At 41.6% G+C, this 24,410-nt stretch overlaps 2 protein-coding genes across 2 annotated transcripts; one reads left to right on the top strand and one right to left on the bottom strand.

Annotated features, from left to right (window-relative positions):
- Window positions 1–3,044: 3,044 nt before the first annotated feature.
- On the top strand, window positions 3,045–17,186 carry tuft1a (tuftelin 1a). The gene is made up of 12 exons (XM_049583229.1): window positions 3,045–3,287; window positions 11,434–11,511; window positions 12,514–12,615; window positions 12,724–12,810; window positions 13,048–13,098; window positions 13,236–13,322; window positions 14,399–14,509; window positions 14,600–14,823; window positions 14,937–15,042; window positions 15,146–15,229; window positions 15,533–15,627; window positions 16,067–17,186. Exons 1-12 carry the CDS (start codon window positions 3,228–3,230, stop codon window positions 16,137–16,139), a joined length of 1,158 nt encoding a protein of 385 aa, XP_049439186.1. The 5' UTR covers window positions 3,045–3,227; the 3' UTR covers window positions 16,140–17,186.
- On the bottom strand, window positions 16,765–23,473 carry lg8h1orf43 (linkage group 8 C1orf43 homolog). Its single transcript, XM_049583230.1, has 7 exons — window positions 23,208–23,473; window positions 20,925–21,026; window positions 20,722–20,830; window positions 20,564–20,617; window positions 20,308–20,474; window positions 19,951–20,009; window positions 16,765–19,831 (listed from the first exon to the last, which is right to left on the bottom strand). Exons 1-7 carry the CDS (start codon window positions 23,268–23,270, stop codon window positions 19,603–19,605), a joined length of 783 nt encoding a protein of 260 aa, XP_049439187.1. The 5' UTR covers window positions 23,271–23,473; the 3' UTR covers window positions 16,765–19,602.
- Between the last annotated feature and the right edge of the window lie 937 nt (window positions 23,474–24,410).

The following is a 24,410-nucleotide window of genomic DNA, read 5'->3' as shown; positions in this document are numbered from 1 at the left end:
GAAATAAAACATTTTACAGATGATATAAACATTACATTATTTAAATGATGACAAAATTTGGTAAAATACGGTAAAAGGAACAGCTGACCTGAATTCAAACACATGAAAAACAAGTATGTCCTACGCATTTTAAACTGGACACACTTCTCATTCTTCTGGCTCTGAAAACTGCAGCACACCTGGGAACTCAATTCAGCAGAGTGCTACAGGTTCATTTACATCAAGTGCGACTCATTTTAAAGATATTGTAACTCAAAATCTGTGCCGCTGTACATTTAATGTCACGTGAGAACAGAGTGTGAACGCAGGATTCTGACTCACGTCGTCCTCTCAGACGTGGATGTATATAAACACGCAGGCCTGTCATAACCGTCTGATCTGTGGATCAGTGTGTCTGAACGCAGCCCACTGTGTGATGTAAACACATATTTATGACTTATATCATGGCTTAGTACCTGGGACACATGATGACATACTGGAGTAAGATTTGGGTGTGTGTGTGTGTGTATGTGGGATCACCTCATTCCAAATGATAAGTCAACCATTAAAAAATAACGCCCACTCTGATAAGTTAACCACATTCTTTGTCAGTGATCTATTCCAGGTAAGAGATGCCTTGAAACATTTACTTATTAAGTACCCACTGTGCCTTTTGAGGAAATGTTCATCAGTGTGTGATGAACGTGGGAGAGCATATACATTCTTTGTGTGTGTGCTCATGAGCGTTGGTTCTTGCTCCTGTTTCAAATTCACTTAGTGTCATTCCTTGTATGCCACCGCGAGCTGTTGTTTGCTCCTCAACAACCATTAATGCCATTAAAGTCTTTATCCAATTTGAGGTCTGTGCCGGTTTGGATCAGCTGCTGCTGGAATCAGCTAAACGCCAGCAGGGAAACTCTTGTTCTGTTGCTTGTGCTTTGTCAGCGTGTTGCTTTTGTGTGACCTCGGTCAACTCTGGAAATATGTTGTTTATCATGTGTAACATTAATGCTGTCACTGATTCATTTTGCATGTTTAACCTGTCCACTTATAGCTGGTTTCCATTCATTTTCCTATGCTGTAAAAACCTAAAGCCAGATGATGTCATATGCTGTACAGATGGACTTATCTTTATAGGCCACAGTGAGCACGTCTGCATTTATGCTTTGTTAAACTGCATTGTCCTTTTTGTGGTTGTGTAGTCACAAGTACAGTCTGATCTGAAAAGTCTGTGCTGCACCAACCACGCCACCATAAGGCAACATATTAACACAAAAGCATGATATCCACTGTGGTAGATGACTTATCTTAAGCAAAGTCCAAGTCACTGTCAATGCATTTTAAAGCAACAGTTCACCTTAAAATTGATAATGTATATTTTTCTTGAAAGAGACATTGCTGTTGAGTTTTGCTTATGTATTTTTTGGCCCTTTGAGCACCACAAGCCAAGTGCCATCTAGCTCCATTACATTCAAGAGAAGGCAGACATCTCTACAGTTGATATCTCCAACACTCTGCAACTCACACCAAAACAGTCTAGACTGATAAACAGCACTACAGGTAAGAGGAAAAATATGGCTTTTTGATTTTAGGGGGGAACGGTCCCTGCTTGGAAATGAATAAAAGACATGCAAGTCACTTTTAGAAGATGATCAATGATCTGACACCAGAGTATATAACTGAGCTTCTCACACCATACCATCCAAACAGGCCCCTCAGGTCTGCTAGTGGGTCTTCTAACTGTTCCAGAGTCCAGGTTAAAGACAAAGGGTGATGGAGCCTTTTCAGTTGTTGCTCTCACTGAGCATCAGATCAGCTGAGTCTGTTGATGTCTATAAATCTCGTCTGAAATGTTACTTTTGCAGAATGGAACTTTCTGACAGTTGATAGACTTTTTATGTGTATGGGTTGGTATGTATGTATTTGCCGCCATGTATTTATGTGTACATGCTTACAGGTATATATGTGTTTAAGTGTATATCTTGGTGTAGTGCATGTTTATGTTTTATTAGTATCACTGTTGTTTTGTATTTTCTGCACCTTGAAAAGCACTTTGTGCTTTCAGCTCGAAAAGTGCTCCACAAATTAAGTCATTCTTCTTCTTCTCCTCATTATTATTATTATTATTATTATTATTGATAAGTATTAATTAATTAAGTATTCTTTAGAAAGTGGTGGGCAGTAATATTAAATATAACATTTGTGATTTGTCCAAAAAAGGAAACATATTAAAAAAAACAATAATAATGATACTTACTACTTAACTTCTTCTCCATCTTCTTCTTCTCATTATTATTATTATTATTATTATTATTATTATTATTACTACTACAAAGTATTCTTTAGGAAATGGTGGGCAGTAATATAAAGTACAATTTTTGTGATTTATTAAAAAAAGGGAAACTAATAAAAAATAATGATATAATAATAATAACAATTATTATTATTATTAGTTGAAGTAGTAGTATTACTATAATTATTATTATTAAGTATTCTTTACGAAATAGTGGGCAGTAATAAAGTACAATATTTGTGATTTGTCCAAAAAAGGGAAATTATTATTAGCCTATCATCAGGCTATATTTAAAATCATACAAATTCTATTAAGCAATTAAGCAAATCAAAAACAGATTGTCTCTATATAAAACACCTTTAATAAATACCTTAAATCACTAAGTGTAATATGTTTTTTCCTATTGCTTTGTAAGCTAACAGGAGACACTTAAACAGGTTCATTCACGGGTTAAACCTTATAAATTAATAATTCATTGGTAAACCGAGCGGTGGAGCTGACCGTCCTCAGCCCAACTATGGTCACCTGTAAGGTTTCAGACTCCCTGAACATCTCACCCAGGTGAATATCACCGTCATCACATCATCATCATCATCATGTAGGCCATTGATCCAGAAGCAGCAGGTGTCTCCATCCGCCCTCCCCTCTCACACACTCCTGTTTCCCCGGTCCCATATTTGGCTGTTTCGGTCGCTTTGTGGGCGGGTTGCTTTTAGCCTTCCACTCCCACAGTGACGTGATGAGAAAAGTTATTACAATGTGCTGAGAGGGGAGGGAACACACACATGAACACACACCGGTCTGCACACCGGGTAGGAGACCGATAACAGCAACAGCTACCGCGGACGGACACACACCGGGAACTGCTTCTGTGTAGCGGAGGGAGCTTCAAATAGTGTATTTATTTATTTATTTATTTATCTGTTTGTGTGAGGAGTATTTATTTCTATCCAAGATGAACGGAGTGTCGAGGAGTCTGTGCACGTTTGAGGACATCAGGAGTCAAGAATATGGGGTGAGTTACTCGATATTATTCACATATGTGTTGCTTTTGTCTATTTAATGGTGAAGTTAAAGATAAAGTAGGTCTTCATGTATGTCTGTTTACTTCCGGTGTGAGTGCATTATATTAAAATAATTCAATTTTGAATCAAGAAACCCAAATTTAAAGACTTAAATTGTTATTTTTGCCACTTTTTTAATCTATTGGTCCTTTTTAAGTTAAACTATTTTCCGTTTCCTCTCTTCTAATCTTTTTTTCTTGCTTTACATGATCAGTTTTGTTGACTGTATTGGAGTCATTGTGTGATTGTGTCATGGCTCTGTCACACATCTTAAGGCTTCATCTCCTCTAAGTGGTGTTTTTACTTTTAAGTCTGTGGCCTTATTGTAATTAAAGTATTAGCCCCTTCCCTCCTGAGTCCACACATACACACACACATAAAGGCAGCAGCTCAGAATTAGTCCAAATAACATCTGTGCCTGTCACAGGTGCCTTCTGCCTGCATCATTTAAGGGCTTACAGTTGCACTTGTGACAGACAGTGAAGCCAGCTAAGGAGACAAACCTCTAAATGCTTTGCGTGTACAATATGTCCACCACCTGTGCTTGTAAAGTTTTCTTAAACAGGATTAAACATCACACTTGCTTGATGTAAAGCTCAGTTTGTTTGGTGGATGCTTGTGCAGTAGATGAGTGATCAGCACTGCAGCTGCCTGCGTCACTTAACAGTCAATGGGCTTCATTCTCTGGTGGCAGCAGAGGTTTAATCATTTACCTGAGAGAGGAAAACTGTTACCTACACTGTGGTTTATGAGGTTGCGGGGCAACATGACACTTTCACCTTATCAGCAGCCTCCTGCTGCGACGGATCACTGAGCTCATATCAGATGGTGTTCTCTAAAGAGGAGATTACAGTGAACAGTCTCGGCTATAATGATGTTAAATTAAATGTAACCAAGCCTGATTAGAGCAGGAATTGACAGCTAGATTTTACATCGGTGTCAATTGTGATGACTTCAAGGGGAGCTACGCCCATTTTTAAAAGTCATACATTATTCATATGGGTCTAAGACAGTACAGACATTTTAGTAAATGTGAATAACTCAACTCAAATCCAAAAACTAGAGTGATAAAACTCAAATTTGTGATGTTATAGCTAAGGTTGCAGGAGTATAGTGGTTTTAAGGTGTACTGTGGTATGAATAGTGATGGTTATCATACAGTGTACATTTGCTTATCTACAGTATTGGAGGGGAAAAATGCAAACAGATGCAGTGAGACTTTTATTACATATTTATTTAAAAAAAAAAATGGTTTCAAATTTCAATTATAGCATTAAAGCATTCGTTCAACCAAAAAAAACACCTGTTTTTACTCATTTAAGGGTCATTGTAACTGATATTAATAACGATTATGTACCTAGCACAAATACTGTGTACTTTAAAAGTGGGATATTTTCTCAGATGATTATCGTACCGTGAAAATCTCACTGTTGCAGCCCTAGTCATAGGGTGTTAAGACTGGAGCTGCTTCAGGAACAATGGGAAAGGTGTTATAGATGACACTGAGAACACCCAGGTGAATGTTCTGAGTATATGAGTACATTTTCTGTTTCAGATTTGAGAATACTACAACACGAGTATGAGACTTACTTCTCTGGTTTTTTGCTTTGGCACATATATAACATATACAATAACATATTGGAGTTCTTATTGAGGCGGCGTTCCTCTTTAAATGTCACTTACCGTTGTGTAACTGTACAAAGAAGGTCAAAGTGTACAAAGGGCAGCTCTACTCGCACACCTAATAAACTGATTATTTGTGTTGAGGAATGTGCCATTAAGCAATATGCGAAACTCCACATTTGTTCAGCGTCTGTTTTATCTGTCATACATTACATTTTAACATGCCACTGATAGTACATTTACATCAGCGTCATACAGAAGGCAAATCCATCCTTATCAAAGTCTAATAGTCACCCACCAGTTATTTACATACCTGATATGGTTATTCAGGTCAGACTAAATAAAGCAGCAGAGGTATTTCACCTCGATATGCAACATTTCATAATGACTTAACAGAAAATAGACTGTTTATCAGGTCTCAGAGGATACATGAGGAGGAGGAATGTGCCTGATGTAGCAGAGAAGGGCCTTCACTGGGTGCTTTGGTGATAAGTTTCCTGGAACTGAGGTGATCTGAAGTAAAACATGAGCAACAGCCAGGCCTGGATTTGAAACAAAATGTTCATAATAACAACCAAAACTCCAGCTTTTATTTGAAAATCATTTGAAACTCATGCCACAATTTCTCCTCCCTTAAAAACCCAGAGATTTATTTTTTGCTGTGAGGGCACTTTTCAAATAATGCCCCAACTATCCCTCCAGACATTTAGTTTCCCCACGTCATGTCACTTAACACATTCCTTCTGTCCTCCCTCATCCTCAGACATCATCTCACTCAGGAGTATGTGTGACGTTCCTGGCTGGGAACGAGCCAAACATGACATATGGAGGCATCAACGTAGAGGAAAGGCTTGAATATGCCAGATCGCACCTGGTTCACGAACCACACAGAGCAGGAAAAAAAGCCCAAAGGGATCATTATTGAGTGAAAGATGATTGTAGCAATTATAGTGCGAGTCTGTCCTGATGGCAGCCCGCACTTCATGACTCAGATCCTGGACTAGCGGTTTACTGTCAGCATTCAAGTTCTCACATGATGGTTAAACACACGCAAACAGCTTCTCTTCACGCCTCAGCTTGATCCTACCCTTTTAAGTTTGCTTAACCTTTAACTTAACCCTTTAAGTTGTAATGACTGCCGACTGACTGAAAGGCCACGCCTGACAGGCAGACAGGCAACAAAACCTTTTTGCTACCCTGAGAGCTACAGCTCCATATTGAAGGATCTAATCCCAAGACAGGATGTTCTTAAAACTAGGGCTGCAACTATTATTTATTAATCTGCTAATTGTATTATTGAATAACTGATACATCATTTAGTCATGCTTGTTTTGTCTTATCAACAGTCCAAACTCCAACAGTACTTCATTAAGTATGATAGAGGGCTCCAGGGACCCCCAGGGGTCCTTGACGGAGTTTCAGGAGTCTCCAGAAAAATCAGGAATAGTTTATTTTAACTATTTAATTCACTACAGCAGTGAGAGAAAACTAAATGTGAGATAAGAGTGACTATCCTGGTCATAGGTTTCACTTCCTTTACGGTTATCTCCTCAACTGTAGTTGAAAACTATAGAATTCTAGTGTGTTGGGTTTTTTTTGTGTTTTTTTAAGATATTTTTTGGGGCTTTTTAGCCTTTAATGTATAGGACAGACAAGCGTGAAGGGGGAAGAGAGAGAGGGAGTGATATGCAGCAAAGGATCACAGGCTGGAGTCAAACCCGGGCCGCTGCGGCAGTTGTCTTGTATATGGGGTGCCTGCTCTACCACTAAGCCACCAGCGCCCCTAGAATTCTAGTGTTATCATATCTAACCACAAAAATCTTTTTCATAGGAGATCCCTTAGCAAATCCTATCAAATGAGGGTCTGTAACCCAGTGTGTATCACTTTAGGGGTCCTTGACACAAAAAAAGGTTGAGACCTACTGATATATAACATAGAAAAGCAGGAAATCCTCACATTTAAAGACCCAAACACACCAAACAAAATCAAAGAAGTAGTGGCGACGAAGGCAGATTGTTGTGTCGCCTTAAGTTGCCTGTGTCTAGCTAAAAAGTTGCACTTGAATACACCGCAAAGACTAAAGACAACAGCAAACTAGCACATACGTTCGGCACCATTCAAAAAGGGAAACCAGAAGACCAATGGGACGAATTCAAGACGTCAGTTAGCGTATGTACAACACAAAGTGATGTTGAAAGAAGAAATTATATTTACCATGTGTTCGCGAACAGTAACACAAACAATTACGAACCGTTTCTGCTCAAGAGCTTGATGGCAAAAAAAAAAGTTTGTTTCGATCTCATGCCCTGTTGACTTTAGCCGTTTACTTTCCTGACTTCCGTTTCTCTTCTCATGCACTGAGCTGAACGGCCAATGAGAGTGATTTCATTCACCGACAGGTTCCACCGTCTCTGACACAGATTCAACATGCTAAATTGGACAACAAAAAGCTGACAACTAGCACCTAAAACTTGGGTGACAGATTGCCATCGATGGCCCGACATTGACCGATGTTCGACCGCGGGCTTGGTGTGCGAGGGCCCTACGAGGTTGGAACTTGCAAAAGTTTGGCATTATTGCTTGAAAAATGACTAAAATAAGTAATAGATTATCAAAATAGTTCAGTGGCCAAAATGTGCTTGCACAATCGAGGATCAGTAACTGTTATGTAACAAAAGTTGCCATTGAATGCTTAGACTCTCAGTTTTGTTTGCTTATTCTTTGATCAAATATTCTTGATCCTAGTCATAACTTTGAAGTTTGAAGTTTTCAGTTCAGCTAAAAAAAGCTGTTGTGGAAGGATATATTTGTATATCCAAATCCTTGTTTAAGTAAGGTAATGGAACTCAGGTATCGTATGGGCACTGGTTTTGAAACCTTCAATACCTGCAGCTGTAGCGCTACACTCAGTCGGCTCCCACCTGTTGCTTCAGAGGCCCGGGTTTATAATGCAGAAGGTGCATCTGTGCAGCAGGTGTGGGAAAGCAGTGCATTAGAAGGACAGATTGATTTAATGTAGGATGAAGTACGCACACTAGTGGAATTTTTATGGGGAATGCAGGTAGAACACCTGGAGGCACAATATGTTCTACTGTTTACTGGCCTCAGAAATCTGAACATCACGTACTTTTACAAAGTGGCACAGAGCTCTAAAGGAGATTTAGTTTCTTTGCCCAAAACTCAGCAGGTCTGTCTGTTTGTCAGCAACATTTCCAGTCACTTCTCCGCTAATTTAACCCACATGATTCACAGGCCTCCTCATGCCAAAGTCCAAAACAAAAGCGTCTTCATACCCTTTAAGCCTTTCGGCCTGGCCGTACCCCGTGATCTTTTGTGCTCATTGTTGGTGGACACTGTGTGTGTGTGTGTGTGTATGTGTGTGCTTAGTTTCAGGTTTCTGCCCTGTTATAAAGGTAGCGTGTACTTTGAGTTATTGTGTGTATCTCTGTGTGTATTTTCCTGCATGTGTGCGTGTGCCTGCAAACGTCACAGTCCGCGAGCACTTCCAACTAGTCCCTTTGTCCGTGTGTTCCCGGGAAGTCTAGTATTACAGGTTGTCTTTGAAGGTGGTACGGGCGACATTTTTGTATGTGTGGATATAAAAGAGCAAAATAGGCAGAGGGTAGCGTGTAAACAGTCGATGGCAGAGCGAGGATTAGCAGAGTCTTTGTTTGGTTGTCTGTGAAGAGCCAGAGAAGTTGTATAATGATGGATTCCTTCCTAACAACCCTCTCACTGTTCCCCCTTCTCTCTTCCCCTCTTCTCTTCTCCCTCCCGTAATCGCTGTGCTTTCAGGTGTCTGTAATCTGAGAGGAAATCATGTTGAACAAGAGGGGAATTTCTGGCTTTCGTTTCGTTTTGTTTGTCGTAGTAGGACCCCCCCACCCCTAGCCCAACTCTTAGGCCACTTCCTCTGCCATTTTTTAATTGTTCTTGTTGAGGATTTTCCCATCTGTCCCTCTCTGCTCTCTCTTCCACCGCTGTACTTCCCGTGTAGATAACTAGCAAGTCAGAAAGGCCTTCTGTAGTCTGCGAAACACACGGGCCTTTCTTTTACAACCTCTCACCGCTCTTTATCACAACATTACACAACACAGTCCAGTCCATTTCCCCTGTCTGGCTTACATCAAGGCCTGGGCATTATGCATATCAGACGTAGTGTCTATACAGAGGGAGTCACTTTGCCACTCTTTCAGTAAACTGGAGAAAAGGTTGAGTTTAGGATAGGGCCGTGACTAATGACTGTTTTCACGACTGATTTATTGTTTGGTCCGTGAAATGTCAGAAAAAGAAAGATAAAGAAAAAACAGTCTATCATTGTTTCTTAAAGACCAACGTGATGTCATCAATTTGGCTGCAACGAATGATTTCTTTCTAGATAAATTGATTATTTGTTTGGTTTAAAGAAAATGGTGAAAAAACAGAATATATTCATATTTACGAAGCTGGAATAAGAGGACATTTGCTTCACTTTTACTGTCACAACTGAAACCTAGAAAAGTTTGGCATTTTTGCTTGAAAAAAAATGAAAATATTAGTATATTCATTTATTCATTCATTTTCCATAACTACTTATCCTGTTGGGGATCATGAGGGGGGGCTGGAGCCTATCCCAGCTGACGTGGGGGTGGGGTACATCCTGGACAGGTCACCAGACTATCACAGGGCTGACTCATAGAGACAGACAACCATTCACACTCACATTCACACCTACGGACAATTTAGAGTCACCAATTAACCTGCATGTCTTTGGACTGTGGGAGGAAGCTGGAGTACCTGGAGAAAACCCAAGCTGAGACGGGGAGAACATACACATGTATCCAGGGTCCGAACCAAGAAGCTGTGAGGCGTTATTGCTAACCATGACACATGATTATAGATGTTCAAATTTCCATTTTTCTCGCAGCACTTTAAAGGCACACGAAGCACATTTGTCAGTTACTGTTTGTAAAAACGCTCACCAGCGAAACTGAAGTTAAAAGCTGACCCCAGATTCACTCTCGTTTGGCATTTTGCCTCGCTATATTTGCTTTTTTCTGCGCTGTCTCTTGGATGCCTGCTGGCTACAGTCTGGCACCTATAGTCGCTGCCTTTTATGAAGCCCTGCCCTCACCTGAGCGCTTTGAGGGCAACACCATCCATAAACATCCCAAACACTTGAAATAAGGAGAAAATCAGAAAATACAGGCAGAGGGCAGAAACTGTGCAGAAAAATACACCACCATAAACTTCCAGTGGGTCACAAGTGACGACATGCCTAGTGTATCTTTAAGTACTTTTTGTCCATGTTGCCTTTAAAGTGGAGCGTTTTATTTAAGCTCCATTTAAACAAACTCAACAGCTGGGCAAACTCCATCCGCTGACAAAGTCCAGCGATGTTATTTAAAGCTCAGTAAAGACTTGATTTGTCAGCGTCTGTGGCAGTCAAAACAGGAAATGCAAGTAGCAGGGCCTTTTGTGCTGCACGTACCAAAAGAAAACAAAGAAAAGTATTGCAGTAGGAAAGGGTTAAATAGGGACGGATGATATGACACAGTTATCTTCTAGGTTAATTATTTATCACCCAATTTGGCTGGTGTAATATATCACCAATAAGTCTGATGTGTGTGTGCGCACCCTTCTGTGTAATTGCTTGCATGTGTGCGTTTGTTTTTGTTTATAGCGTTTAACCCCAGGAGAAGACTGCAGCCATTTCTTCTCTGCCTGTTCGTGTCTCAGAGTTGACATAAGTTTAGACAGCAGGAGGACACAGCGAATGCATAGGGGAATATAAACAGAACAAGTTGTGTTGGGCTGGAATGAGTTATATAATGTCTGTGACCTCCTCCCTCATATCCGCATAGTTGCACTTGCACACACACACTCGCTGGGTATCACTTTTAAGGGGGTTCCCTGTGCTGGAAGGACACACACACCCAGCGACATCCCGGCCGAAACTTTTCCTGTTAAAACAACTTCTCTCCTGCGAGTGAAAGAAATAACCAGGAAGGTCTGTGAGGCGTTCTGTGCATTGTTTCGTCTCTTCCTTGCTCCCCCCTCTGATACTGTTAGCGTGCCAGACAGTTTATGGCTACTGTGAGGATTTTGTTGCCATGGAAATGTTCTGTCTTGCTTGACATGACATTTTCTGCCCACTTTCCCAGAAATCCAGCCGGCGCTTCCAATTGGCTGCGAGCGCCTGGAGAGTTTCCGCCTAAAGTCCCTCTGACGTCCACAGCACGCAATTTAATTCAAACAATCTGTCTCTGTGCAGCTGTGAAAAACTTTTGCTTTCTGTCTGACGCTCGTAGCCCCCCTCCCTCTGTCTTACTGGTTACTCTCTCCCTCCTTCTCTGGTACTTTCAGTGAGTATGACTCACTTTCTCCTCCTCTTGCCCCCCCCTCTCCTCCTCAAAATAGTCCTCAATCATTTTATCCATCACATAACGGTCTCTTTGTGGATTCACTTCATCGTCTCCTGTCTTGGTTTTCAGGACGGGTGCAGGAGGCTGAGGCTCACACTGCAAGACCAGCGCCAGGCAGCTCGGAGCTCGGAGCAGCACAGGGACAAGGTAAGAACTTCCTGCACCTGATAGGTTGTAATGTGGACTGTAACATCAGTGCTAAGAACAGACTAAGTCCTGGGACCCTAACTGTGGGAGATCAAGGAATACAGCATGGAAAATTTGATACTTGAGGGTTTAAGATATCAAACTGATGCATTTAATTTTTAAAGGATGCACTGGGTCGGATTTGTACTGTAAACCATGAGGGGGAATAGTCTGCGATTTCTTTGGATGAGAAAAAAACAAACAAAGGTGAAGGTGCGATCATTCGGACCATATTTGGATCTGAAAGTTCAGGCTGTAAATCTTCTCAATGATCCGGAGGAATTAGCTCAGAGCTACCGTACATTCATACACGCATTCCTACACACAAACTGTACGGAGACACCGACTTCTTGTAAACATGCCACAGCTGCCTTCAGCTTTTCATTAGCGCGGTTCCCACACGAGGCCACTCAATAGACAACCATTGTTCTCCCAAAAAACTGGTGCCAAAGTTAGATTAAAAAAAACGGACCACCAGAGCGGCCGAGTTACATAACCACCTTCTTCTGAGACTTTCTGCTTATGGTGTTGACCAAGTCTGAATACTACTTCCAAAGAAGCACCAGATGTTTATGGGTTAGTCTCCATAGTGATTATGGAAAAATGTTTCTACCTACTGATTATAGAGACTCACAGTCACTCGCACATACACAAGAGGAACAATTCGCTCTGGGGTTAAGACATATATTCTTCTTGATGTGTTCACAGTTGAATTGCATCATTCCACAGATGTTTCATAATGATTATTAAACGGAAGTACTCCAGGCTGTCCTTCCAATTGTTTTGCAATATTCTGACGAGAAACATGCTTCAACTTCTCTCCTGGGGTTAGCAAAGCACCGTGACCTCACTCATGTTTGCGTATGTGTGGAAATGTATCACACCCATCCACCCATCCTCACGCAGCATGAAACACTGCGCATGCTACATCGTTAACTAACTCCTCTGCTCTCTCACCTGCAGCCAATCGGACGTGCATTTGCGCTGGTGCAGCCGCCCAGTGACAGGACATCTCTGAATCCCGAACCAGTCAAATCTACAGAGGAGCAGGTGGAGGTTATAAAGGTGGGTGTGGCACACTGGCTGTTGTTTTGGAAGAAATAAATGCTGCGTGTTTGTCTCGCGGTCACGCTGGTGTTTGACATCCGTGTGCGTCTCTCCTCCCTGTTGCAGGTTTATTTAGAGGCCCGCAGACAAGAGCAGCAGAAACACCAGCAGAGCCTGAAGATGCTGTCAGATGAAGTGTCACAGATACAGGAGGTCAGTCTCTGCACGGTATCTACTGTATTGAACACTGCAGCCGCTCAACCCTGTCTCCTGGGTTACATAACAATTTGCATGTTGGCATCATGCAAATTCCTCCTGGCTTCCAGACTTGTTTTCTCTCCACTAATGATACGATCTTGTGTTTATCAGCCGCAAACACACAGATGTTAAAACGCTGACAAATATAAGATATTATCTCAGCAACTCACAATTTATCTGTGTATCACACAGGTGAGGTATTGCCTGAAGACGCTGAGGGAGCAGATGGCAGCCAAAAACAAGGTAGGTCTATTTTGAGCTGCTTTGTTGTGCCCTCGCCATTGTTGACCTTACATCCTGCATGCTTAACAGCATTTCCTCCTCCTCTCGCATCTCAATTTTTCACTCTTTCCTTGCTGACTTCCTCCTTTTCTCTCCAGACGCACACAAACGGGTGGAAAGTTGGTCTTCCCTTCCGAAAGAGCACCTCAACTGCCCCCGGCGGAGGAGCTAAAGCTGACGGACAGGTGAGCATATACTGTGTGTGTGAGCATATCAAATGTCGTGTGTGTATCATAGCCGCAGTCCAATGTCCAATGTGTTTTCCTTTGGACAATGTGTGCCAGTGTGTTTTGTGTGGTGCGTGTAAAGCGATAACCTCCCAGAGGCACACAGAAGAGGTGGAACGAGATATAAGGTTAAACAGAGATGTGATATAGTGAAAAAAAGAAAGACAGCGACAGAGTAAATATGCTTATAGCACCCCGGGGTGTATGAAAACGTGCGAGAGCACACACTGTTCCTCTCCCTCCATGTGTTATTGTGTTCAGGCCCTTCTCATTGTTCCCAGCATTCCACAGATACCTCTCCTTTAATAGTTTTGCTGCTGTCTTTGAGCCACGCACTTGTAGCAACCATACAATCTGCATGCCAGTATTGTTTAGTACAAATACAAACAGAGGTGACACAGCTGTGTTTGGCTGAATGGCTTTGACACCAATTATAGCATTTATCTGTGAGTCACGCCACGGCTCACTCGCACAAGTGTTGCAGAAATCATGAGGGAGCTGGTCGTGATCCAACCGCTCTAGTGACGCACGCAGACACGCCTGTTTTCTTTATGACAGCCAAACCCAAAGCTCAAATGGAATGAAAACAAGATTTTACATTAGGTTATCATGAAAGTATCTATCTGCTTCTCTGTCCAGCTTAAAAGTGTTGTGTGTAAGCCAGTCCTGCGCATGATACAGTTAACTCTAAAATTAAAGAGTCCCTTTAATGTCCAAGTGAAAACAGATGTCTTTAAAATGATCTAAATTAATTACAAATCTAAAATACAAAATAGTTTTTTTGCATAAGCACTCACCCCCTCTGACTTATGTCTTAAATTATGTCAAAGTAAAAGTCCTCTGTTTCGCTCATGTTTTCATCAAAGGGGACAAATGCACATGTTCTAAGTATTAAGGGGGGAAATTTATGCCTATTATTATGGGTGAATGAGTTCAAGCACAAATTCTCAACTGTATTAAGCTCTGGACTCGGCCTCTCTGGGACATTGCAGTATCTATCTGCTAATCTAACCCTTCATTCTTTACTCTTTTAGGAAGCAGAAGAAGAAAAGGAGAGAGCCAAGCTGAGGGAGGTCAGCAAGCGCTTATATGCACAGCTACAGGAAGCAGAAAAGAAACACCAGGAGGAAAAAGAGAGGCTGCAGGTAACACACACATACAGAGCCTAAATTTATGTTATTTATGCTGAAGCCACATTTTAAACAACAGAAATAAACCGTCACTGTCTCTTCTAGGTTGAAAGCAGCAAGCTGAAGGAGCGTCTGAGCAATGAGGAGGAGAAGCTGAGGATCACAGAAGAAGCCAGCGAGAAGAAAGACAGGCGTATAGATGAGCTCCAGAGGCTGCTGGGAGGGATGGAGCAGGAGAGTGCCACCCTGAGGGACGCAATCCGCAGCCGCGAGGATGAACTCCGCGAGCTGCGCAAGCTCAGAGAAGACGGCCAGGCAGGGGAGCAGAGGTCAGCTAACACAAACATACATGATAACAATGAACACAATGAATGATTCTTTATCAGTCAGTGACAGTCAAATCTCAAGCGGCGTGTTCTTAACTCTCTGTGTGTCTTTTTAGGGCTGAGCAGTTGGAGAAGGAGGTGGCTATTCTCAAGGAAAAGATCCACCATCTGGATGACATGCTGAAAAGCCAGCAGAGGAAAGTCAGACACATGATTGAACAGGTGAGGCGCACATGTGTGAGACTCTCGAAAGCAAACACACTGTCTCCGAGTTCATATTTGTGCAGGGTTTACTGACTGTTTGTGTGTGTTTTCTCGTCTTTAGCTCCAGAACTCCCGCATGGTGATCCAAGAGAGGGACCGCGTGATCAAAGAGCTGGAGGAGAAAGTGGCTTTCTTGGAGGCTGAGGTGAGGACTGCTTATTGGCGTCTCAGATAAGGTTCAGGTTTAAGATAAGATCAGGTTTTATGGCTTTTCAAGGGAATTTTGATTGAAGAGTCAGGGTTAAAGCTGTACTGGGTAACTTCTGCTGAAACTGTCACTGTATCCTGTCAATAATTCACGAGACAGATAAGTTGTGAAACCCCCGCCTTCTCATAGCGCTTCTAATGGCGGCATGAAAGAGGAGGAAATGCAACCGCTGTCTGTTTGATGACCATCTTAACATTTTTGCTATTATGTGCACTGACCTCTGACTTCCTGTGTTTGCAGAACCGAGAGATGCATGACCAGATGGACTACTTCCTGGGAGGACAAAGGTCAAATTCTTACCTCTCATCAGAGCGCAACCCCCAGATTGTGTATAGGTAACTAATTTTGCCTTTCCTCTTCATATTATTTTTCACTTTAAGATAGATTTGCAAGTCCTACAACAGGGATACTCAACTTGCTTTGCATGGGGCCACATTTGCAAATTGACAGGAGGCCAGGGACCAGTTAATAAACAGACCTAGCTCAGACCTTCGTCAGGGGGTCTGAAGGATCCTCCCTTGGCCCTTTTTTTGCTAAACAAGTTCTATTTGCACCTTAAAACTTCAAATAACGCCCAGTCCAATTCACTAGCTTGGTGTGGCTACACATTTACACAACTAAAGGCCTGTCTCATGCCTGGTCTGGTTGCTACGAGTTGAGTATCACTGTTCCACAGGACCCTTCAGTCATGCATCTAAATAAGATCCCTGATTATTTGTTTTTATGGTGTTTCAACACTGAACCAACTAATTTCCCTTCCTCTTGTCCCCTCAGTAAACCAATCAAGCCGACCACCTCATCTACCAAACCGCTCCCTTTCATCAAAGTCATCGAGATCAAGTCATGAAGCGCCCGTGCAGAAGAAAGACACAGCGATTGTCGAGGAGGGCTCAGCACCGCCAAACCTTTTTAACACGGACTGAAACCAAACTGCAGCTCTGCGACCACATCTGATCACACTAACAGTCGGGATGTCGGAGTTCCTGTATTGCAACTCCATCAACACTTCCACTACAACCACAAACACTCCTGAAGGACACTGTGTGGTGTTTGGCGGCACGCGTCGGGGCTTGCTGTGCATGTGCATAAATGAACGAGTGTGTATGTCAGCTTTAATGTAGATAAATGAAAGCGTACTGACTTGGCTGACATGCATTTGAAGTTTTACTTGTAATACTGAAAGCGAGTGTTTCTTTGCGCTGCCCTGTTTTGATCACTTTTTTAACCTTTGAGTTTGTGACAGTTTGGCGTTGTATCAAAATAGAACTGTTGGGCAAAGTGCAGGACGGTAGACATTTTGCCAAAGTGACACTATAAAGTCCATATACTGTACGGTGATGTAGCAAACATAGCTAACTAAGCTAATAGTTTCATGTAGAAGTCAGTAACCAGATGATCTACATCCTGTGTCCCTGTACTCAATAGTCACTAATCCATGACTCCGTTCACGCCGCCGAGTGAATGTAAGATGCTTTAAACGTGTAAAAATAACGACTGTAACTTAAATGAGGTCAACGCCCTGTGATGAAAAGAGCTAAAAGTTTTTAATAAAAACAATACGGCACTTTATGAAACTGTGAGGCAGCAGAGGACAAAATGGCATCAGTGTTGAGGATGATATTTGACAACATTCCTGCTTCATAAAAGTGTCATATTTCTACAGATCTCTTGTAAAGCATTTCAGCTCCCCACCAGTGTAAAAAGTCACCTTGTCTTGTAAATAATATTGATGAATGTGATTTGATGTTTTAATTTCCATCTAACAACTCCTTTGTATTTATTTATATTAAGTGAAACCTCCGGACAGATTGTGTGTGAGGAGGTTTTTTTTATGAAGTACACTCTAATCTATTATCTGTGTTTGTGGTTCTCAGAATAAAGTACTGAAAATAAATATAGTGCTTCCTTTGACTTCCTACTGATACCAAGTGATGCAACCAAGTACATTACTATGCAGAGGGCGCCCTCTGCTGGACATAATACACAACATAAAACATTTCAACCCTATGTCACTGTTTTATTTGGAAGGCAACTTGTACAGTAAGAATCACAGAAAATAAAATTATTCACCTGATGGCAGCCCTGAATAGCAAATTAAACACACAGTTAAAACATCGGGGGGCCAGTCTAGCTTTAACAAAGACAAGAAGCTGACTTCCCCTGATGCAACATTCAGAATCTATTAATGTACTGGAATACTGTTAAATTACATTGCACTGAGAGAACTGATTAAAACAAAAGACCACGTATCCATCAAAAGTTCATTAAAATCAAGTATGGCTTCTGTAAAATACATTTAAGGCTAAAAAATAAACTGGCTGTCAAATTCACAGCAGCAAATGAACAGCAGAGACATGTAAACATAAGTGACATGATTTTGAAACCATTAATGGGACAGTTAACCCCAAAATCAATTTTTTCCTCTTACCTATCGTGCTATTTATTAATCTAGATTGTTTTGGTGTGAGTTGCCGAGTGTTTAAGATATCAGCCGCAGAGATGTCTGCCTTCTCTCCATTATAATAAAAGTCAATGGCACTCGGCTTGTGGTGCTAAAAGTGTCAAAAAATACATTTGAACAACTCAACAGCAATGTCTCTTTCCAGAAATCATGACCCGGTAACTGAAGATGATCTACAGACCTTGTTGTGAGCAGTTTCATGTAGGAACTATTTTCTTTCTATTTGACCTCTCACTAAGCCCCGCCCCTTTGTGATGGTCCGACAAGCTGACAGAGTAAGCATGGAGCCCACACTGTAACTAACTGCACTCCCTGAGGAAATGTTATAATGTTTTTGGAGAAAGGAAAGAGTGATTGCAGAGAGAAGCAGACAGAGGGGTCTACAGTCTGTGTTTGAAGGATATATCCAGGATGTCAAACTGACTCAGCAGCAACAACAGGTTAAAAAGACAAAGATAGTTAGAAGCTAAAGCCCAACTATAGGCTACAGATCACAGTGTAAAAGTGAACCACCACATCACTGCTGATCGCCACACAAGACAATGAATATAAGGGAAACTTTGCTGATACTGAACTAGCTGTGTGGCATCGCAGTGTGTGCAGATGAACCGTGTTTGGCCTAGCCCCCGTGCTGCTGCCAGCACCTGGACCTCCACCGCCAAACAACATTCATCTGTGCACAATACAATGACACAGAGCTGGTTGAATATGAGCAAAGTTTCCCTGCTTCCCTTCACTGGTTCCTGTACAGCAGGGTCGGCCTTTGTTTCACTGTTATAATCATTAAAAAGCAAAAGCAGCATGTGTATACATTCAGTAGGCTATATCTTCAGTAGCTAGCTAGCTAACCCTACACTTTTCAGGGTTTGGTTTTGGTTTTGGAACAGGGAAGAAACGTATATCTTTTTCCAACCTCTCCAGGTAACGAGTATCATTAATACACGACGTGCCCCAGGCACAACATTTAGCTCCAAATCCACAAAACCAGCCTGAAAATGAAGGAAATCTGAAACGACTGCATTAGAGTCAATGGAGCACAGCTGTGTTGTTGTCGGACCCTGGTCTGAGCTGGCCTGATGCTACGTTATGATTGGCCAGTCTGCGTCCGGCGGCGGGACCTTGTGTCAATTCAGTTGAACTACACCTACCAACTGTATCAGAGCACAGAAGGAAACGTTCATCTACTCATGGACAAAAGGCTTGTTGACGTTCTCCACGGCTACAAATGCATTTTTTGACACTTTGAGCACCACAAGCCGAGTGCCATCCAGTTATATATTATATTTGAGAGATGGCAGATATGTCTACAGCCAATCTCCAACGCTCTGCAACTCACAACAAAACAATCTAGACTGATAAACAGCACTACAGGTAACAGATACAGTATGTATTTTTAACTTGGAGTTGAACTGTCCCTTTAGCACTGGTTTTCTCTACTAACATTATTTTATTAGCTTGTTTACATACAGTTGGTTAATTTTAAGTCTGCATAGGCCTTTACATTGTGCAATAAATACTGATTGTCTTATGCTGTTGCATAGCCTCATAGCTCTGGATGTGTTTTGGTCAAATCAACCCTACTTACTATAGTCACTCACTGTAGTAAAGCACTTGTACATGCATTAATACTGGACATACGCCAAAGCTACATTTAGATAAAGAGCACTGAGTCTGATATGCATTATACTGTAAACCAGGCAATACATGTTAGTATATGAAGGCAGTGGGTTCATCATTTCACTCTATACTATCTGGCAACAGTGACCCGTCGCCATACATAGGCACTTCTTTCATTGCTGGCAGCTCTGCCTTGTCTTTGACCTTTCCTTTGGACGGGCGTCACAGATTTTCAGAGCGTGCTGTCCAGAGTGTTGTAGTTGTCTTTGAAGTTCTTCAGCTCCAGGAAGTTCCTGGGCCGCTTGCTGCGCTGTTGCATCGAAGATGTGAGGTAGGTGGTTTGGGTGGGGGAGGAGGAGGAGCTAGCAGGCTCTGTGGCGCTGGTCAGGTCTTTGGCTGCGGACTGGTGGTACTGGCTCGTAGTGCTGCTGCTGCTGCTGCTGTTGCTGTGAGACTTGACGCTGAAAGCAGAAAAGGGAGAAACAGGTTGTTCGCAGTGTGTGATTAACATTCCATGGTGGGATTAGCAGAAACGGAAAGCTGTGAGGGAGCACTGTGAGGAGAGGTTGTGTTTACTCACACAGAAGCCAGTTCAGTCAGAGCTTCCTGGTATTTCAAAAACTCTGCTTCACCAAAAGCCTGCAGACAAAAACAGGACATCGGTGCATTTGTCAGCTCTTCCTGCAATCACGATATACAGTACACACAAAGATAGGCTCTGTGGTAAAAATGGAAATCATGCTAATCATAAGGATACTACATTATCGTAACATATCTACTGTTATAATACAAATTTGACTTTTCCAGATGTTATTCTTTTCAAATTTAAAGTATATACATGACTGTATCCGCCTTTTTAGACTAAATTTTCTTATTCATTTATACAAAAGATGAGATGATACATTTCTGATACCCAAACACACACAGAGACACTGACCTCAGCCCCATGGCGTGCTTTGTTGTACCCATCCAGCACTGTGTCGATGAGCGAGCTCAGGCCATCTCGGAACATGCACTCAGAGTTTCGTAGCCGCAGTAGCCACGTCCGAAGTCTTTTACCCGTCACAGCAGTGGACGAGCCACCCAGTTCACGGAAAGGCAGATCTGTTGACAGAACGTACAGGTGGTATTGTAACAGTCTGTGAGTGCAGCAAAACTAAACTGTGACTAAAATGAGTGACAGCAAAGCTAACCTGTGTCTCTGATGGCATCCAGTGCTCTCATCCTGTACAGGTAGTCACTGGAACCTGCAACACACACAGAATCTACTGTACACTTGTATAAGAAGTACTCATGTAGATTGTTTCAGCACTATATGTGTGTACACATTTGTTTTTTGTGTCTCTCTAACCAGACTGTTCTCTGTGCTTTAGTCGGTCATCGTCTGGGGACAGCAGACGAGGCTCAAAGTGGATTTTCTGAACCTGGCTCAGTTTGGCTTCAATTTCTTGTCTCAGCTCCTACAGGACACACACGAGAGACACCCAGCTATAGTTAATCTGCAGAACACCACACAGCATCACACTTCTGGTTATTATGGTCTGTGTGTGTTACCTTGGGAGCATTGTGGCCGAGAGGAACATGTGGTCCTCTTCGAGACTTCATGGCAAACCGCATAATTTGTCTTTTGACAAAGATGAACAGCAAAACAAAGACCTAGAAAAAATCTAGACGTCAGTTTAGGGATCAATTTTTTTGCTTGTTTGTTTTACTATTTTAAGAGTAGTAGACAAAATGCCAGTAATTGATAAGCAGAACAAATAAATAAAAGAAAACACACAGTAAATGAGTAGGAATGTAGAGATAATTATCAGGTTACTAACCTAATAGATCTTAGATCTGTTCATGTAGATATGAAACCCAGAGAGTGATATATTTATTTTAGCTTAACCTTATCTTATCCTGGGAAGCTAAAATGTCATGAGAGTAACTCTAACACAAGTGATAAACATTTTCAGCAGTTAACTCTTAACTTTAAATTCATACAACTGCGCTCAGACAACAGGAGGACATCTAGGACGACCAACAGATGCGACTGTGCAATGCAGCAGAGACCTATTGAGTTTTGTAGATCAGTCTTTCTCTCTTAGAGCCACAAACTATTGAAACTCAGCACCAAGTGAGATAAGAAAGAAAACAGCTTTGTTGGTTTCAAATTTAAGATGAACTCATGTCCCCATCACACATGAAATCAAACACTCGATCTTACATTATGAAATCTTGTTATACTGTAATGTTGCTGTTGTGGTGTCTTAGTGTTGTAGTTGTACTGTTGTTGCTGTTATTGTTGCAATGACTTGATGTTGGGTTGTCTTGCTATTGTTATTGCTGAAGCCATTGTGTGTCATGAATATGTTCTATTTTATAACTGTGTTTTTTATATTATAGTGTCTTTTAGCAGAGACGTTATCCTCCATTTCCTGCCCAGGGACTACAGATGAAAATGAGCTTATAGCTAACTCTGGTGCAGCTAAGTAGCTGTGTACTGTCCCTGTTCGATAAATAAGATAAACAAATAAAAATAGAGTTAGCACTGTCACCTAACAGCAAGAGGGTTCCTGATTCCTGGAGCCCTTCTGTGCAGAGTCTGCATGTTCTCCCTGTGTCAGCGTGGGTTTTCTCCAGGTACTCCAGCTTCCTCCCACAGTCCAAAGACATGCAAGTTAATTGGTGACTCTAAATTGTCTGTAAGTGTGAGAGTGTGTGTGTGTGTGTGTGTGTGTGTGTGTGTGTGTGTGTGTGTGTGTGAGTGTGAATGGTTGTCAGCCCTCTATGTGTCAGCCCTCTCGCCCAATGTCAGCTGGGATAGGCTCCAGCCCCCCTCGTGATCCCCAACAGGATAAGTGGTTATGGAAAATGAATGAAAAAATGAGTATACTAATAACTATTATCATAATTTTTTTCAAGCAAAGGTGCCAAACTTTTAGGTGTGAATGTGAGTGTGAATGGTGGCATGTGTCAGCCCTGTGATAGTCTGGCGATCTGTCCAGGGTGTACCCTGTCTCTCGCCCAGTGGCAGCTGGGATAGGCTCAAGCCCCCCTGTGACCCTCAAGAGGATAAGTGGTTATGGAAAATGGATGGATGGAAATAAAAATAGATAAATCCCCAAAAACATAATTTACGTGAAATTGTATGTAGCAATTTCAATATGATATTTTCTCTATTTTTAATTTATTCATTTCGTTACTTAGATATTTACTAATTTATTGTTTATTTTGTGTTATTTTTTGCTTCTGTTTATCATCCACTGACATCCTGTTTACTGTACTTAAAAAAGTAATAAAATTAACACAATGTCTTTCTATAAAACACAGATAATGTGGTGTGAAGTCTGACTTAATCTACAGTAAAACTTACATTTAAACAAGGCAAAATGATGTCTGACTGCTTCATCTCATCCATTTACTATTCCTGTACTAAACTGAGCTTTTATTCAAGACATCATGAACAATACATATTATATAGATATAGATATAGATATAGATATGTATATATATATATATTAACCTGTTAGTTAACAGTATTAACTGCAGGTGATCAGCAGCTTTATTATAGTGATGCTCACCTGGATTTAGAAATGTCTGCAAACCCATGTTGCACTAATGTGATGATCTCGTATATGCTTGTGTGTATATTTTAACAATTAAGCACAGGATTTGGTATTTGGCACCTTGTATGTAAGACAACATTTAAATATTAAGAATTCAGCCAGTCAGTCTGACTATTTGAGACAATAACTTTGCATGCAGTGTGAAAATTACGCTAAAGCAGTTATAAAATACCACCACTGCATCTTAAACTGGATATAACACAGATACAAAGTGACAGAGACTCACCAGGCTCCCGTAGGCCATAACGAGCACCACGTTAATGCTCGACAGGAGAGAATCATTCCTCATTTTCAAACGGTGCGTTTTCACTAAACTAACTAATGTTAACGTTGGCTAAAAAGACCTAAAGTACGTCCGACACGTGACCTCTGAGAGGCGAACGGTTTCATTTAGGTGCTCGGTTTTGAAGTCATGAAGTTAAAACGTAAGACGGAAAACAGGGAAGTACAAAAAGTAAAGTGCTTTAAGCTGTAACATCTCTCTCGCTGGCCGGTTTGTTGACTTCCGCAATCGTCACGTGACCGATAGAGGCAGGCGTGACGTCAGGTTGTGACGTCTCTCTGGCCTCTTCTGCCACCTGCTGCTGTTAAGAGACTTCACAACGACACACCAACAAAACAAACAAACAAACAAATCAACAAACAGAAAATAATGGCCAGTCATTTAGACAGCAGCAGCAGGGGCTGTTTACAGGCAATTGTACTGTTGATTTTATTTCATTTTTATTGTTTATTAGTCTGTTTATTTTGTTTATATCCACAGTCTTCATAGTTGTTCAGCCTATTTTGTGTCATTGTTTTGTGTCTTTTTGTAATCTTAATGCATCTTTGTGTGGTTTTGTGTCTCTGCTGTCAATTTGTGTCTCTTTGAGGTAATTTAGTGTCTTTTTCTGGTTATTTTGTGTCTCTTTGTGGTCCCGTTTCTTTGGGTATGTGTTTGTATGTGGTTTTGCAGCTCCTTTGCATCTCTTTGTGGTCATTTTTAATTTCTTCCTGGTCAGTACAGGTTGATTTGAGTGTCATTTTGCACATGAGGACCAGGGGGCCCACCTCACACTTTGGGCTCAGTAGGCCCATTCAGTAATCCTTCCATTAGCTGCAGACCATTAAATTGCTCAGTTTCTTTTTGTGTCACTTGAAACTGAATTATAGACTATTTATACCCCACGATCTACTGATTAAATACCATAAACTGCCCTCTCTCACATGGTCCATTGAGTCCTACACCCCAGGGATGAAATATGCAGAACCAGTGTGCCTGTGCGCACAGTGATTTGCATCCATCCTGCAGAGACACTGAGCGCCATTCTTCTGTCAGGAACAAGGGTGGGTGTCTGTGGAGTCGTGCTGGAGCTATTTACCCCTACTCACAGACTTATCTCTGTCCTGAGCATACCATGCGACCTACCACCCCTCTTGTCTGTATGGC

Source organism: Epinephelus fuscoguttatus, linkage group LG8, assembly GCF_011397635.1.
Source record: "Epinephelus fuscoguttatus linkage group LG8, E.fuscoguttatus.final_Chr_v1".
Classification (NCBI taxonomy): Eukaryota; Metazoa; Chordata; class Actinopteri; order Perciformes; family Serranidae; genus Epinephelus; species Epinephelus fuscoguttatus.
This window is presented reverse-complemented; position numbering and strand designations above follow the sequence as displayed.

Coding starts and splice junctions, on each gene's coding strand:
- tuft1a (XM_049583229.1), top strand. CDS start 3,228: ATGAACGGAGTGTCGAGGAGTCTGTGCACGTTTGAGGACATCAGGAGT. Junction 13,099..13,235: donor AGATGGCAGCCAAAAACAAG/GTAGGTCTATTT, acceptor TTTTCTCTCCAG/ACGCACACAAACGGGTGGAA. Junction 15,230..15,532: donor TGGCTTTCTTGGAGGCTGAG/GTGAGGACTGCT, acceptor CTGTGTTTGCAG/AACCGAGAGATGCATGACCA.
- lg8h1orf43 (XM_049583230.1), bottom strand. CDS start 23,270: ATGAGGAATGATTCTCTCCTGTCGAGCATTAACGTGGTGCTCGTTATG. Junction 20,831..20,924: donor TCGGCCACAATGCTCCCAAG/GTAACACACACA, acceptor TGTGTCCTGTAG/GAGCTGAGACAAGAAATTGA. Junction 20,475..20,563: donor GGATGCCATCAGAGACACAG/GTTAGCTTTGCT, acceptor TTCTGTCAACAG/ATCTGCCTTTCCGTGAACTG.